This window comes from Neomonachus schauinslandi, chromosome 4 (assembly GCF_002201575.2).
Source record: "Neomonachus schauinslandi chromosome 4, ASM220157v2, whole genome shotgun sequence".
In the NCBI taxonomy this organism is placed as follows: domain Eukaryota; kingdom Metazoa; phylum Chordata; class Mammalia; order Carnivora; family Phocidae; genus Neomonachus; species Neomonachus schauinslandi.
In genome coordinates, this window is record NC_058406.1 from 104,921,925 (window position 1) to 104,937,458 (window position 15,534).

The 15,534-nt window shown below is 46.3% G+C and overlaps 1 protein-coding gene across 1 annotated transcript; it reads left to right on the plus strand.

The window, feature by feature from the left end:
* Positions 1–12,258: 12,258 nt before the first annotated feature.
* Positions 12,259–14,965, plus strand: LORICRIN (loricrin cornified envelope precursor protein). The gene is made up of 2 exons (XM_021692043.2): positions 12,259–12,327; positions 13,752–14,965. Exon 2 carries the CDS (start codon positions 13,775–13,777, stop codon positions 14,732–14,734), a length of 960 nt encoding a protein of 319 aa, XP_021547718.2. The 5' UTR covers positions 12,259–12,327; positions 13,752–13,774; the 3' UTR covers positions 14,735–14,965.
* The last annotated feature ends 569 nt before the right edge of the window (positions 14,966–15,534 follow it).

A 15,534-nucleotide genomic window follows, 5' to 3' on the forward strand; every position in this document is an offset into this window, starting at 1 on the left:
CCATATCTATAGGACATCACTGCATGACAGACACTGGGCTAAGTACTACAGGTGAATGATCAGCAAGTTTCAGTTCTACCCTCAAGTTCTTAGCACTGCAAGGGAGACAGACATTAACACATAATGTAAACACAGTATGGCAATTGGTTTTTAAAAATATAATAAGCTCGGGGCGCCTGGGTGGCTCAGTCGGTTAAGCGTCTGCCTTCGGCTCAGGTCATGATCTCAGGGTCCTGGGATCGAGCCCCGCATCGGGCTCCCTGCTCTGCGGGAAGTCTGCTTCTCCCTCTCCCCCTCCCCCTGCTTGTGTTCCCTCTCTCGCTGTGTCTCTCTCTGTCAAATAAATAAATAAAATCTTAAAAAAATATATAATAAGCTCAGATCATTTTAGGGGCTCAGAAAGGGGGCACATAACCTAGTGTTGGAAGAGCCCTCTCGGATTGCATAATATCTGACTTGGCTGAGAACCTCCTTTCCATCCAGCGCAAAGCAAGTTTGACTTGGGGGTCCCAAAGCCTAGACATCCCCTGCTGAAAAGAGTCACAATAATGTCCCCCATTCCATCATGGAAGCTTAATAAGTTATCTTTAATTCCAGCTTCTAAAGGTCCTCAATTTTCCGGGTTCCTTAGAAGTCTTGGTCCAGAAGGGGATTTCTGTGTGTATGATTTGTCCCTGTCTAAAACAATGGGTGACAATTAGCTCTCAGAAAACATTTGCTGATCCTGATGTGGATGCTGACTTGTATCCCACAGGATAACAGAATTTGAAGAGCATGGGCTTTGGAGTCAGACAGACCTGCCTGTAATTCTGGCTCAGTTACTTTTGAACGTGTGACCTTAGACAATTTTTTTATGCTCCTCAGACCACACTTTTGTCATCTATAAAATGTCGGTAATAGTCTCACAGTATGTGGTAATGTTTATTTTTTCTTTTTTATTATTTAAATTCAGTTAGCCAATATATAGTACATCATTAGTTTTAGATGTAATGTTCAATGATTCATCAGTTGTGTATGACACCCAGTGCTCATCCACATCACATGCCCACCTCAATGCCCACAACCCAGTTACCCCATCCCCCCACCCACCTCCCCTTCTGCAACCCTCAGTTTGTTTTCCGGAGTCCAGAGTCTCTCATGGTTTGCCTCCCTTCCCCTGTGGTCCTCTGAGCTATTTCTTATATTCCACGTCTGAGTAAAACCATATGATAATTGTCTTTCTCTGCTTGACTTATTTCACTTAGCATAATACCCTCCAGTTCCACCCATGTCAATGTAAATGGTAGGTATTCATTCTTTCTGATGGCTGAGCAATATTCCATTGTATATATGAATGTGGTAAGGTTTAAATGAAGAAACACTAGAATATTTAACATAGTGCTTGTCACATAGTAAGTGCTCAACAAATGGTAGTTTCAACATTGGTAATAATAGTATTAGTGAATGAGTGACTCAGAGAAGAACATGGGAGAAAACTGGACGAAAAGGATAAGGCCAGCCAGACACCCAACCCAACATTAACCATAGGGAATGCAACCTCACTGGAGAAAATCTGCCCTGGAAAGATTTCCCCTGATCACATCTCCACCCTCAATCCCTCAATGACACCTGACATTTTACCATAAGAGCTTCATCCTTTCAACTATAATTCTGACCCTTACAAACTGTGTGCCCCCTAGATGGAGACTTACTTTGAACTACTATCAGATGCCTACACTCTAGTTTAAATGGATTGTACAATCTTTCCTTGAGTTTGACACTTAATCCAACATCTAATATTTTCCAATAGGTTTTCCAAATAATAGACCTTGTTTCATCCTCACAACACCCTCAAAACATAGGCAGACCAAAGCCATTTTGCACCTAGAGATGTAGGTTCAAAAAGGTTAAGTAATGTACTTTTGGTCCCATGGCTAGCAAGTGGTGGAACCAGGATTCCACTCCATGTCTCCTGACACCTGTTCAGTCACCAAAGTCTTGCTACAATGCGAGACCATTTCAGATAATGACCTGGGTACAGAATGGAAGAGGCTGGGGGCTCCAAAGGAAAGAGTAGGGCTCAGAGGACACACTGCCTGTTCAGGGTGACTCCGGCCTGCCCCTGAAGGTAGTGCTCTGGGTCAGCTCCTGAGTCTTGGTGTCCCCCAGGTCCATGCTGTTTCAGCAGGACAGAGTTGGGCCTGACCTCACAATGGAGCCTTTTCCCACTCTCCGCTGAACCTGAGGCCAAACTCCTACGCCACAGTCTGTATTTCCCAGGAAGATGTTTGGAACCCTCCAAAGGAAAATAGCAGGGCCCATGTTGTAATCTAGGGCTTCCAAACCCTCAGTAATTCACATTCCTCCTTCACAGTTTTTCCCGTATCCATGTATTATTAATACTGTATTAATCCCTGTATTATTAATGCTTTTCTCTAGATCCATTCACTATTTTTACTTAGCCAAATTTATTTTAAAAGGTATATTACCACAGTATTACTTTCTTTTACCTTATCCTAAGCAATAATATCCATAAAAATCATAAATCTGAAGTGCTTGTTCCAATACACATTAAAAGTAGTTGTAAAGTATAGATAAATATTTCTAGAAAATATTTCAAAATTTATAAAACTATAACCTTTGCATTCTATTCATGGCATGAAGAGATGATTAAGTAAAGTTTTACTTTGACAATTTATCCAAATTAGCAAATGAAGGAAAATATTAAACTAGGGACGCCTGGGTGGCTCAGTCATTAAGAGTCTGCCTTCAGCTCAGGTCATGGTCCCAGGGTCCTGGGATCGATCGAGCCCTGCATCAGGCTCCCTGTTCAGTGGGAAGCCTGTTCTCCCTTTCCTGCTCCCGCTCTCCCTGCTTGTGTTCCCTCTCTCGCTGTGTCTCTCTCTGTCAAAAAAATAAATAAAATCTTAAAAAAAAACTTAAAAAAAGAAAATATTAAACCAATTAAGATCTTCTGAAGATCAAAAATTAACATTTTTTGCGCTTTTTTTTTTTCCCACTGAGCCAGCCAGAGGCCACAAGGTATTTTTTTCTTTTTTCTTTTTAAGTAATCTTTATACCCATCGTGGGGCTCAAACTCACAACCCTGAGATCAAGGGTCCATGCTCCACCCACTGAGCCAGCCAGGTGTCCCAAAAGTAACATTTTAATAATATTTTATCCATTCCTTTTGCAAATTATCACCCAGTTACATATTTACATATGTTTTCTACCTCCATCCACAATCTCAAACATGAACAAGCCATTTTCATTTTTTTAAAGGGACAGATGTAGAGGAATCTCTTTCTTTTTCTCTTCATTCTCAAATGCTCAAATAAGTGATTATATTCCCCAATTCTGTTTCCTAATCTTTTCTCCTCAATTAGAAATGTTCAAACCATGGTCCAGTGTTGAAATTTGGTTCTCTCATATACTAACCCAATAATTGTGAGGTTGATATTACTCTATACCTTACTTTAAGGTAAGGTCGAATGACTTGTCCCAGATTCCAAGACAATTTAAGGGAATAACTCAGGAATCGAATACATGGCCTAGCACAAACATCAATAGTTTTGTAAGCATGGGGAGGAAAGTAGTACATAGCTATTACAATAAGGAATGTTTGTGATTCATCAGCACACCTCATTTTATGTAACTCCTCTATAACCTATATAGGATCCATCAGGGATTATGAGGAGTAAAATATCTTAATTAATCATGGAGAGCAATTAAATGCCATGAATAATTTAATCAGATATTAATATCAATCATATTGAAATAATTCAGAAACCTTCTAAAAACCTTCAGAAAACTTCTAAAATGATGTAATGTCTGATTATCTCCTTCTCTGGGGGTCAAATGGGTCTTATAACTTCATGCAGTTGCCAGAATGAGATCAGAGAACCCAAATTTGGGAAGGGAGAGAAAGTCAGGATTTGGGCCAGACTCAAGCTAGTAGTGTTACAAAACCTGCAACATATTCTCCTGCACTTCCTACCTTCCTTTTCTTTCTCTCTCCCTCTGTTCTCCACTTCATTCTTTCCTTTTTTCTTTCCTTTTAATAAATCCTGACTCAGTGCCTGGTGTGTCCATAGGCTCCTGGTTTACTAAGAGCTGCAAATGCCATCCTTGCTCTCCAGGGGCAAACAATCTTGTCAGGGAAGTGAAAATAGGACAGAGACTAAATACGTTCCCCACCCAGGCTAAAACACAATATCCAGGCCATTGACAATTCTGGATGTGGGCAGATGTGGAGTACGTTATTCATTCCTCCATTCTACCAGCATCTACTATAGGCTATGCCAGGCATGTCTGGATGCTTGAGATACAGGACAGTAAACAAGACCCAGCTCCCCTGCAAGGAGCTCCCAGTCTTGGGGGGCAGGGGGTGGGCAGGATTACCGTGCTGCAGATAAGGTGCTCTCTCAATCAGATGGGTTGTTGAGCAAGGTTTCCTAGAGGGGTGATGTCTGATAGGATATTAAAAGACAAATAAGAGTTAGACAAATCAAGGAAAGGGAAAATTAACAGATGCAGGAAAAAACCAGGAAAATATACAAAACCATTAAACACAGCCAACTCAGTTGGGGAGAGAGTCATTGAGTTTGTCTAGAGCAAAATGCTTCTATTGGAGAACAGTCAGATGTGGGCAGTACTGAACCACAAAAGGCCCTTTGGACTAAAAAATCTGGGCTTCATCCTGATCTGTGGACACTGAAGACTTTTAACTGAAGAATGACCTAATTGGGGCAAATCTACTACGATGGCTAGAGACACAAGTCATGGAAAATGATGTGGGCCAGTTCCACACACAATACAGTTACTGTGGAGACCGAGGGCTGTTTGACAGCAATTCCAGGGCCAGGATTCTCAGGAGAGAGGGAACAGGTTCTGTGAAAAAGAGTCTGACATGAGGAGCAATACTGAAGTTTGTGGAAAGGAGACAGACACACATATATACAGACATATATACACACATCACACACACACACATGCACACATAACATGTACATGTGGACATATTATACACACCACACAGACACACTGACATGTACACACATCACACATGTCTACACACAGAGACATGTATAAGCATATAACATGTACATGCAGATATGTGTATATACATCACACATGGACACATACACATCCCACATGTGTACACACATCATACGTGCACACCAAGCCACATACACATGAAGGTAATACGAGAGCCAAAGCCCAAACCTGGAGAAACCTATCTACAGTTTTCACTATTTCCCAATCCTAACTCAAAACCCCTCTTCCAAGAAGGCTTATCCTGTGGCTTCTTTTCTCTACATCCTCTTGTCCCTCAGGTGCTTGGCTACCATTGCACTCAAGCATCCTAAGTGATTTGTCTTCCAAATGCCCCACTAAACTGCTGACTCCTTCTCTGCCTTGTCCCCCTACTGTCCCACACACACACTAAAACGTTTGCAACACATGGATGGAGATAAAGGGTATAATGCTAAGTGAAATAAGTCAGTCAGGGAAAGACAAATACCACATGATTTCACTCACAGGTGGAATTTAAGAAACAAAACAAACGAACAAAGAAAAAAAAAAAAGAGCGAGACAGAGAAGCCAAGAAACAGAATCTTAACAATAGAGAACAAACCGATGGTTACCAGTGGGGAAGTGGGTGGGGGATGGGTGAAATAGGTGATGGGGATTAAGAAGTGCACTTGTGATGAGCACTGGGTATTGTATGGAAGTGCTGAATCACTATGTACATCTGAAACTAATATTACACTTTATGTTAACTAACTGGAATTAAAAATTTTTTTCACATTTCCAAGGGTATCCTGGCCCTGCGAGGAGAAGATGGAGACAAAATGAAAACACCATTTGAGGGAAAGAAATGATTCTATGGAGTTGGAGTCAAAAGGAATTGAGGCACTAGGTTCTACACAAAGAGAGGGGCGATGAGAAGTTTAAAGAGTTGGGGGGTGGTCCTCATGCAATTAACTTTTCTCCTCACCTACTATGTAGCTACTCTGTGCATATAAAGGAAGATTAAATTCGCTGCCGGCAGTCTATCAGGGAGACAGTCAAGACCCAACAAAATTCATCAATGAGTTCTCAAGGGTACAGAGGGTACAGGGCAGCTGGAAGATAAGGAGTGGGCAAAGGAGACAGCCACTAAAGCTAATGGTTAAAGAGACTGTGGAGGGACATGTGAATATGTGCATGATAACAATGTCACATGGAAAATCGGCACCCAAAATAGAAACTTTATAGGAGAGTATAAAGAAGGGGAAAAAAGATCAAGATAAAAATACTCACCAAAACTTAAACACCAGTTGTATATAAATACTGGAATTATACATAACTTTTTTCTCTGCTTTTCTTTTTTTTTTCTTTTCAAAGATTTTATCTATTTATTTGAAAAATAGCAAGAGAGAGCATGAGCAAGGGTGGGGGAGAGGGAGAACCAGGCTCTCCACTGAGCAGGGAGCCTGATGTGGGGCTTGATACCAGGACCCTGAGATCATGACCTGAGCCAAAGGCAGATGCTTAACTGACCGAGCCACCCAGGCACCCCTCTGCTTTGCTTTTCAAGTTATTCATGGCAAGGTTACTTGGGTTTTGTTTGATTTGTTTTTCATTGCATTTTATAGCAAAATGACTTACTAGAGGGTAAGGGACCAGTTCTACCACCAGGGGATTCTCTGCATGAACATTCAGGAGCCAAAATCATCCTTTTTCTGAGACCCAAAATGATATATGTTAATCACAGAAGGATCTAGTATTTTTATCTTGATCTTTTTTTTCCCCTTTTCCCAACTCGGCCTGCCCACATGCCTTTCTTAATCCCCAGCAATTACATCCACCCTGGGTAACTCTGCAAAGATTACTCATAGCATAGGCCAACTTTCCTCACCCAGCCCTCCTGCTAAATCCCTCCCTCCTCCTCCACAGCAAGCTCAGGTGGGGGAAATGTTCTTGTGGAAGAAAAGTTCCCGAAATGCCTCTCACCAGAGCCCAAGGCTAGCACACAGGGAAGTATGAGAGCTTCAAGGCTCTTTTCCCAGGGACCACTGATTCTTGTCATCCCACCTAAGTTTCTTCCCTGTCAATGCCTCTGACCCTCATTTCTCCCTCTTCTCTGGCCAGAGGGGGGCCCTGGGAAAGAGGTGCTCTGGGAAGGAGCCAAAAGGAAAACCAGTCAGAAGTCAGATTGGCTTTATAGGTGGAGAAATTGAGGTTGAGGGAGGACAATGCCTTACCTAAGCTCACAGGTTTAGATCATACAACTCCCAAGACCCCAAAACCTCAGAAGAGGAAAGATTCTAATCCCTACCCTTCAGAACAGACTAGACTGGCAAAACCCAGAAGTGCCCCTAGTGCTGTTTTAGGCCTCTCTAGAAAGCTCTAGGAAGGTATGATCCAAAGGATATTCTGAAAAATAAGAAGCAGGAGATGATTGGGGAATCAGGCACCTTGGATGAAAGATGGGGGATGGCAGGGGAAAGCAGTTTGCCATGGCCAATCTATTTAAGCTACTTTCCATGGAAAACTAAATCAGATTGTATTTGCCCTGGGATATGAGACTAAATTCTCATCATCTCCTTGGCTGATGAACAAATATTTATCAAATACTCTGAGTTCGATGGAGATATGAAAATTTAGGAGGATCTGATTTTTGTTTGGATGGTGGTCCTAGCCTGGAAGGGAAGGTCCTAGGAATCCACATCAGATGTGAGTGATGGTTCCATAGCCCCTCACCCTGGGATTCTCTGAGCACATGAAGGGAACCAGTGAAGAAGTCAGTAGAGAGCCACCAACCAAATCGTGATCATTCCCACTTTTCTAAGCAGTAAGAAGGTTTGCCACAAATCCACCCAATTTCAACAAGTTCAACTACTGAAATGAGGAGGGTAGTGAGAAGAATGAACAAAAATTAAGGATAATTGGCGAGTCTGACAAACTTTACTGTTCAAGACAGAGACTGGACCTAAATTCTGGTCTTCAGTAGTAAATCCCATAAGCTGTCTGTGAATCAGAGAGGTCACACCCAAAGCCCGCTGTAGCCCCAGGGAGTTCCTGAGAGAAGCTTGTTAAGTATCAAAATTGGATTTGAGACCAAAGCGGAAAGGGCACTTACCTTGCTTTGATTTTCAATGACCCCGATAAAAGAGAGGTATATTAGTGATTGTTATCTAAAGCAGCATGCTCCCCCAAAACATTGGGGTTGAAACTTTAGAACAAAGAGCCTAGAGGGCTGTAGGTCTGAAATCTTTGTGCTTTTTCCTTCATATCGTATTGATTTCCAGATTCCATTTGACTTGAGAATCAGTTAAAGCAACATGGATTATCCCTTCATGGATATCAGTGGATTATCAGTGGATTATCAGTGGATGGGCTGGGCCAACATTCTGGGAACACCAAGTACCACCATGCACAAAAATCTTGAGAGGCCTCCTCTGACATCGCTTATCTTGAGGCAGGACTGGGGCCCACAAATGTTGTTCATGCTCCTCCCTGTGTATCAAGTTTCTGTGTGAGGCCAGGAGGTAGGCCCTGAGCCCTCAGGCTACACAGCAACTGCCCACCTAAGGAAGGCCTCCACATCAGCCACATACTTCCAGGCCCAGAGGCTACAGCACCCAGGCCCAGGAGCTTCTCTGAACATGTCTGTTCAGCTATGAAATACTTTTACTGTCATTTTAACTACTCCTAGTCTCACTGCCAACACCTGGAGATACTCTTGTCAGGAGAAAGCACAAAGCTTCAGCCTGAGTCTACAGTAGACAAAGCCCTGAGTGGGGAGGCCAGAGACCCAGGGTCTAGTATCAGCCCTGTTATGGGAAATTGTTTGGCCTCTCTGGGCCTTGGGTTTTTCATCTACCTTCACCAATGGTAAGGGTCGATCAGATGACCTCTACATGTCCCCTCAGCTCCTGCAGTCCACCAGTAAATAGAACTGTTCCTGAGCAGCTGGGAGGGTCCATGAGAGCAAGCTCTGTTCCCTGCCTCCGAGAGGGTGTCAGCCTGAGCCAGACTGGAATGTCATCCCCTCATTCTGCTTATATTGATTCAAATGGAAGAGGCATGTAGTACTTGGAAAGAATGCAAGATTTGGAATCGAAAGAACTGACTGAATCCTGGCTTTGCCGCTTAAAGGTCGTGGAAATTTGAGCAATTTCATTAGCTCTATGGGTTGCTTCCTTATCTGTTGTTGTTGTTGTTGTTTAAAGGTTTTATTTATTTGAGAGAGAGAGAGAGAGTGAGAGAGAGCACAAGTGGGGAGGAGAGGGAGAAGCAGACTCCCCACTGAGCAGGGAGCCCCACATGGGGCTCGATCCCAAGACCCTGAGATCATGACCTGAGCCAAATGCAGACACTTAACCGACTGAGCCACCCAGGCGCCCCACAGAGGACCTTTGTGAGGAATGGACAAAACACCTATGTGGCAGCAGTCCATAAACACCAGAGTCTGTCCACACAGAAAGTGTCTGAGCCAAGCAAGTGAGGTCCCTGAGCACACTGCTCATCTTGCATGCATCTATAAGCTATTCAGGAGTGCTAGAACTTAGCTGTGAGCCTCCTTCTCCCTGCAAGGGTGAGCTCCAGGAGTACCCAAAAGAGTCATTCAAGAGTCAACTTGTCCAGATAAAGCCCCAGGATGTTATGAACTCTCTTTAAATCTTAGGGTGTAGAATAAAGAATTAATGGGGCCCTGGCTGTCAAGAACAGTTATAACTTGAAAAAGGAGACGAGGCTATTGGATGTGTCATTAGCAGGCTGTAACTAGTACAGTTGTTCCTTAAGGACTTGGAAAGGGAAAGTGTCAAAGAGGATGGAACCAGTGGGTGGATGAATCTAAGGAAGCTTCCTGGAGAAGTAATTCTAGCAGATGTGAACCACTACAGAGCTGTCCTTCTCCCAGACTTCTAACAAAGACAACCACCTCTTCCAACTGCTAACCCAGGAGGGCTGGAGAGAGGACAAAAAAATGTAGCCTGGTGTGGGGGGGGGGGGGTGGTGCCTGAGGCTCTGAGGCACCTCCTGGGCAGGACTCTAAGAGAAAACTTTCCCACTGAATGTAAACAATGCTAAGGGCTTCCAAGCTTTATGCTTGCCCTGCCAATGCTCCTGAGCCCTTGCCCTGTGTCCATTTTATTCTTTACAAACCACCTGCTGCCCTTTAACCTTCAGGTAGGTTGTTAGCACTCAGTCATAAGAATGCGTGTGTGTAGCTTTAGATACTTAAAGATTGTGATGAGCAGGCTTCTTTCAGACCGGGGCTCCCCAAACTCAAGAGCTGTGATCTCCCCACAGACATGTATTTCTTTTAAGAACGTGAACCCTCCAAACCGACATGGCAATTTGAAGATTATTAGCTCTTTGGGGCTTTGGGGTCACCTGCACTTGAGGTTCCCAAATTTCAGAATTTCATACAGTAGTCATATCTCCCTCAAAACAATATGGTAACTGTTCTATTATAGCCTCTTTTCTTTGGTCAAGTAAGGACTTGAAAGAAACAACTACAACCTCCCGGAGTTTCCATCACTTTTAAAAGAAATGACATTTTTAATACACACAAAAGTAGGAAGGCCATGATTTCAAAATTAAAGACTTCTCAAGAATGCACTGCTGACATCCTTTTACTTACATTTTCCTCCAGACTGTAAAACACACAGTAATGGATCAACATGGGTCCACAGATCGGTGCTGGAACTGCACATGGTCTATACTTTCTCCCCTTCTCTAGTGCTGCCCAACTAAATAAAACCATTCTTTGTTATACCCATGGCAATCATCTAATTGGAGCCTGTTTCCCTTCAAAATCTCCATGGTGCCTCACTTTCAAGCTGAGAAACCTGCTTTCTTTCAACAGATCCTGGCTTTTCCCTTCTGGCTATTCTCTCAGGAGGGGAGCATGTGGGTTTGCCTGGCTTCATGCCATCCAAACTAGAACTAGCACCACAAGTTTCTGAAGACCACAGTCTAATCAGGATCACTTGATCATTAAGCCACCATAATTAACAGTCAATTTATTATTGGAGCTGTCATTTCAACACATAGGTGGGCAGAACAAAGTTCAAATGCCATATCTTAAACGATAGCAATTGAGTTCCTGTGATGAAAGAAGGGGGGAGCATGCTGTTCATACACAGAAGTGATGCTATTGGTCCAGGGTCAATGGAGAATTTTTGAGTATTTTCTTACTGAAGAACTGCCTCTAGCTATCCATAGACTCCCTTCTGGCCTTGCTGTCCAAAGGCAGGCCAAGTTGAAGGTAAGACTGTGCTGTAATAGGAGAAAACAATAAAAAGAACAGCATCACCTTCTACAGTTTATTATAAGTATTCCCCCTTCCCAAGCCTATGAAACAGATATTACTATTCCTATGTGATAGACAAGGTAACTGGTCATCAGAAGCCTATTCATTCAGCAGTCAACAAATACTTACTGAGTGCCTCCTATGTCAGGCAAAGTGCTGTGACTTTGTCCAAGGTGACATAGCTCGCAAGTAGCATAGGGAACACCCAAATCCAGTCACCTAACTTCAAGTCCCTTCCATTCCACAGCTGCCTCTTAGGCTGAGGTCACTGTTGCCACACAAGACTGCAGGATGCCAGGGCCAAAGGGCCATGGTATGAAGGACCACATGATCGAGCTCTTTAGCTTGTTCCTTTGCATGGAAAGTGAGAATCAACAATCACTTTTTTCAGAGGAATAAATCTCCAGGAACAAATCCAAGTAGATACCCATGTCCCATTAGTTGCAGCCCTGTCCATGGTGTGCAGCCCAGAACTGGGTACTGGGTGCTCATGCATTCTCTCAAGCTAGTTTCAAGACAAGAACACTTCAGTGAAGCACACATGAAACTCTGGGGGAGAAACTTTTGGCAAAAGAGGGACAGGTTCTCTCTAAAGTTCTGAGGGTTCCAAGCAATGGGATCAGAAGCCAAACAGGAGGTCCTACTCCTCGGACTAAGGACTGAGATCTCCAGTGTGACTTTCTTGGGCCACCTCAAGAGTCAGAGACCTAGGTCTCATGGCATGCGCCCTTTGCCAGAGGTTTTGGAAACAATGTCTGCCATCCACTCTGGCTGGCCATCCCGATGCCACATAGTTGCATCAGAGATGCACACTAGGCTGCCCATCTCAAGTATGCCAAAATCTTCATGAATGGGCCACCCTTTGCCTGTAATCGACAGGTGGGGCAACAGCCATGGGTCACATAACTGAGTCCAAACATGAGAGGCGGACTCAGATCAATAGATGAGTCAGGGCTCAGTGTATAAAACCTTGGGAGCTCCAGAGCTCTTCACATAAGCCAGCATCTCCTCTCCTCACTCAGCCCCTGGTGGTTCAGGTAAGTGTGAGTTCTCCTGGCTTTCGTCTTCCCAACTAGTCTTCCCCAGCCCTGCTCAGACTAGGTGGACCAGGAGACAGACCTGCAAGGCCTCTCTCCTCTTTGGAAACTACAGGACCTCTGCCTTTCCAACTGCATTCATGTTTAGAGGGAATTTAGGTTGGAAGTTGGGAGCTGAGCTGTTGCTGTGCAGATGGTGTCTCTCGTTTTCTGGCCAGAATGGGAACTCCACAAAGGCAAGACTACTTCCTGTCTCTCTGGCATCCCAGTAGGGGCAGGCCAGTGATGGGCACAGAGGGACATTCTGCAGACTGCCCCTGTGAGTGGGCAGGATGGATCTCTTGCACCTGTCAGGAGGAGAGGCTGAGTCTTACTTCCAGAGAGTAAGGGAGAACAGGGAGAGTAATTCCGAGGATGCTGCAGATGGGGGAGATTTGGGGAACCACAGGAGCCCGGGTGCCAGTTTTTCAGAGATGTTCTGAGAGAAAAATTGTATGAGATGCTGGGACACAACTTCCTACTAGTAATGGTCCCCTCAACCAAGCTTGGATGTAAGCAAAGCCTACATCTTCGGTCAGAGACGCTGGTCCAAAGGACCACTGGGTCCCTTCCCCTATGTCCAGACAGGACGGGGGTGGTGGTGGTGGTGGTGAGGGCTTTTCTGTTAACTAGCCCTGGTATCATGGCTAGGCTCAGACCAAGAGTTTGAACTAAGAGCTTTTTTTTTTTCCCCTTAAAGATTTATTTTAGGAGGGGGGGGCAGAGAGAGAGAATCTTAAGCAGACTCACTGCTGAAGGAGGAGCCTGCCTCTGGGTCCGATCTAAAAATCCCGAGATCATGACCTGAGCAGAAATCAAGAATCTAACACTTAACCGACTGAGCCACCCACCCAGGCACCCCTGAACTAAGAACTTTTGCAGAGAATGCGGGGTGGGGAGCAACAACCTCTGACATTCAGACAAACCTCCCTCTGTTGTGCCAGGGATGGGTAAAATCCCCCACCTTAGGTGGAGGTTTGTGCTAGTTTCTATTTGCATTCAGAGAATCCATGTTGGGACTGGAGACCTGAGAGCTGAAGTGCTCTAACCCTCTCATTTTACAGGAAGTCGAGGACAGAGGAGGGAGTGTGGGTCATTTGCTGCCAAATCAGACAGCAGATGCCAGAGGCGGAGCTGGGAGAGAAAAATGGGCAACATACTGGGCTACTTAAAGCTTGGTAAAGACTTTCTGAGGGGGAGTGCAACTCTTCCGAAAGCACTAATCCTAGGAGTCCCACCTGCGAGCTCTCCTGGATCTCAACGGAGGCATCAAGCGGGACCCAGGCAGTGTTGCTGAGGCTGATGGGCGTTTCCATGGCTGCAACTGCCTCCTCAGCTGCATCCTCTTAGGGCTGCTCCAGTGATGCTCTCTGCTGTCCTTCCAGGGTTCCATTCCTCCTTAGACAAGATGTCTCACCAGAAAAAGCAGCCCACCTCCATGTGCCCAGTGGTTTGCGGGAAGACCTCGGGCGGCGGCGGCGGCGGCGGCGGCGGCGGCGGCGGCGGCTGTGGCTTCTACAGCGGCGGCGGCAGCTCGGGCTGCGGCGGCGGCGGCGGCGGCTCGGGAGGGAGCGTCAAGTATTTCGGGGGAGGCAGCAGCTCTGGCTGCGGAGGCTACTCTGGTGGCGGCGGAGGCTCCGGCTGCGGTGATGGCTCCGGAGGCTGCGGAGGAGGTTCCGGTGGGAGTGTCAAGTACTGTGGGGGTGGTGGCTACTACGAAGGCGGCGGCAGCTCCGGCTGCGGGGGTGACTATTCCGGGGGCGGCGGCGGCTCCGGCTGCGGCGGCTGCTACTCCGGAGGCGGCTGCGACTCTGGCTGCGGGGGTGGCTATTCCGGGGACGGCGGCGGCTCCGGCTGCGGCGGCTGCTACTCCGGTGGCGGCGGCGGCGGCGGCGGCGACTCCGGTCAGCAGGTCCAGTGCCAGAGGTACGGAGGCGTCTCTAGCGGCGACTGCGGGGGTGGCGGCTCCTCCGGGGGCGGCGGCAGCTCCGGCTGCGGCGGTGGCTCCTCCAGTGGAAGGTCCGGCTGCGGCGGCGGCTCTGGCTACTTCTGTCAGCGGACCATCCAGACCTCGTGCATACCCCAGCAGAGCTACGGAGGGGGATCCTGCGGAGGCAGCTGCGTCGGCGACTCCTCCGGGGGCGACGGGGGCTGCTTCCCCAGCTGCGGCGGCGGCGGCGGCGGCGGCGGCGGCGGGGGTTCCGGCTGCGGCGGCGGGGGTTCCGGCTGCGGCGGCGGCTCCTCCGGGGGCGGCGGGGGCTGCTTCTCCATTGGTGGTGGGGGCGGCTGTTACCCTGGGGGTGGCAAGGGCGTCCCGATCTGCCACCAGACCCAGCAGAAGCAGGCGCCTACTTGGCCAAGAAAATAAGGTCCGTTAGAGGCCGCGGAGAAGAAGAGATGGAGGTGTTCTCCGTGGGCGCCAATGGGCTTAGCGCTCTCATGATACTGCCCTGAGGTTCCCAAATCCTTCAGGTGTTAACACCCGAGCTACTGAGCTCTGGGGCTGCATCTTGTTCTGTAGTTTTTCCTTTTTGGTTTCTGTACAACTACCTCCCAACCCCGGTACATCCTCAGTCAATAAATGTGCAATTCATGAGAATTTCTGGGTTTCCAGGCACCTTTGTAGCTTCCAAGTTCATTCATTCTATTTCATTCATCAACAAATGTATTTATTGGGGGAAGGGTGGGTGGATAGGCGAAAGTCATAAAGGAATGGCTGGCAACCAATAAACAAAGATGTGAACTCTCTGCTTTATGGCTTAAAATGGTGAGGTGAGCCCCAAACACAAAGACCCTGGGAAGAGATTTCCATTAACAGCTCCTGGTGGGTTGGGTAGCCACTGTGGGTCTTCTCGTTGAGCTCAGTGCTTTTTAAAGACAGGTCTGCCCTGGGAAGATGCTATCTCTCCTAGTCCTACTCTTCAAGGTCTGAAAGCAGGGTGGCTGCACCTAAGGAGGACTAGCTTATGCTACCCAGACTCACAGGAGAAAGAATAATTGTATCAGAGATTTGTGACCCTCTACAGGGTGTAAGACTGTTCAGGAGGCACCTGTAAGGAAAGGAGGATGTAGAGGAGCTGTTTCCTACTCTCTTAAAGGAGCTTCACCCAATTTAGGAATATACAGCATAAGTGTATACAATAAATGCCAGTACCAGAGAGGTCATGG

Bases quoted from the DNA above. Each gene is read 5' to 3' on its own strand.
- LORICRIN (XM_021692043.2), top strand. From the start codon at position 13,775: ATGTCTCACCAGAAAAAGCAGCCCACCTCCATGTGCCCAGTGGTTTGC.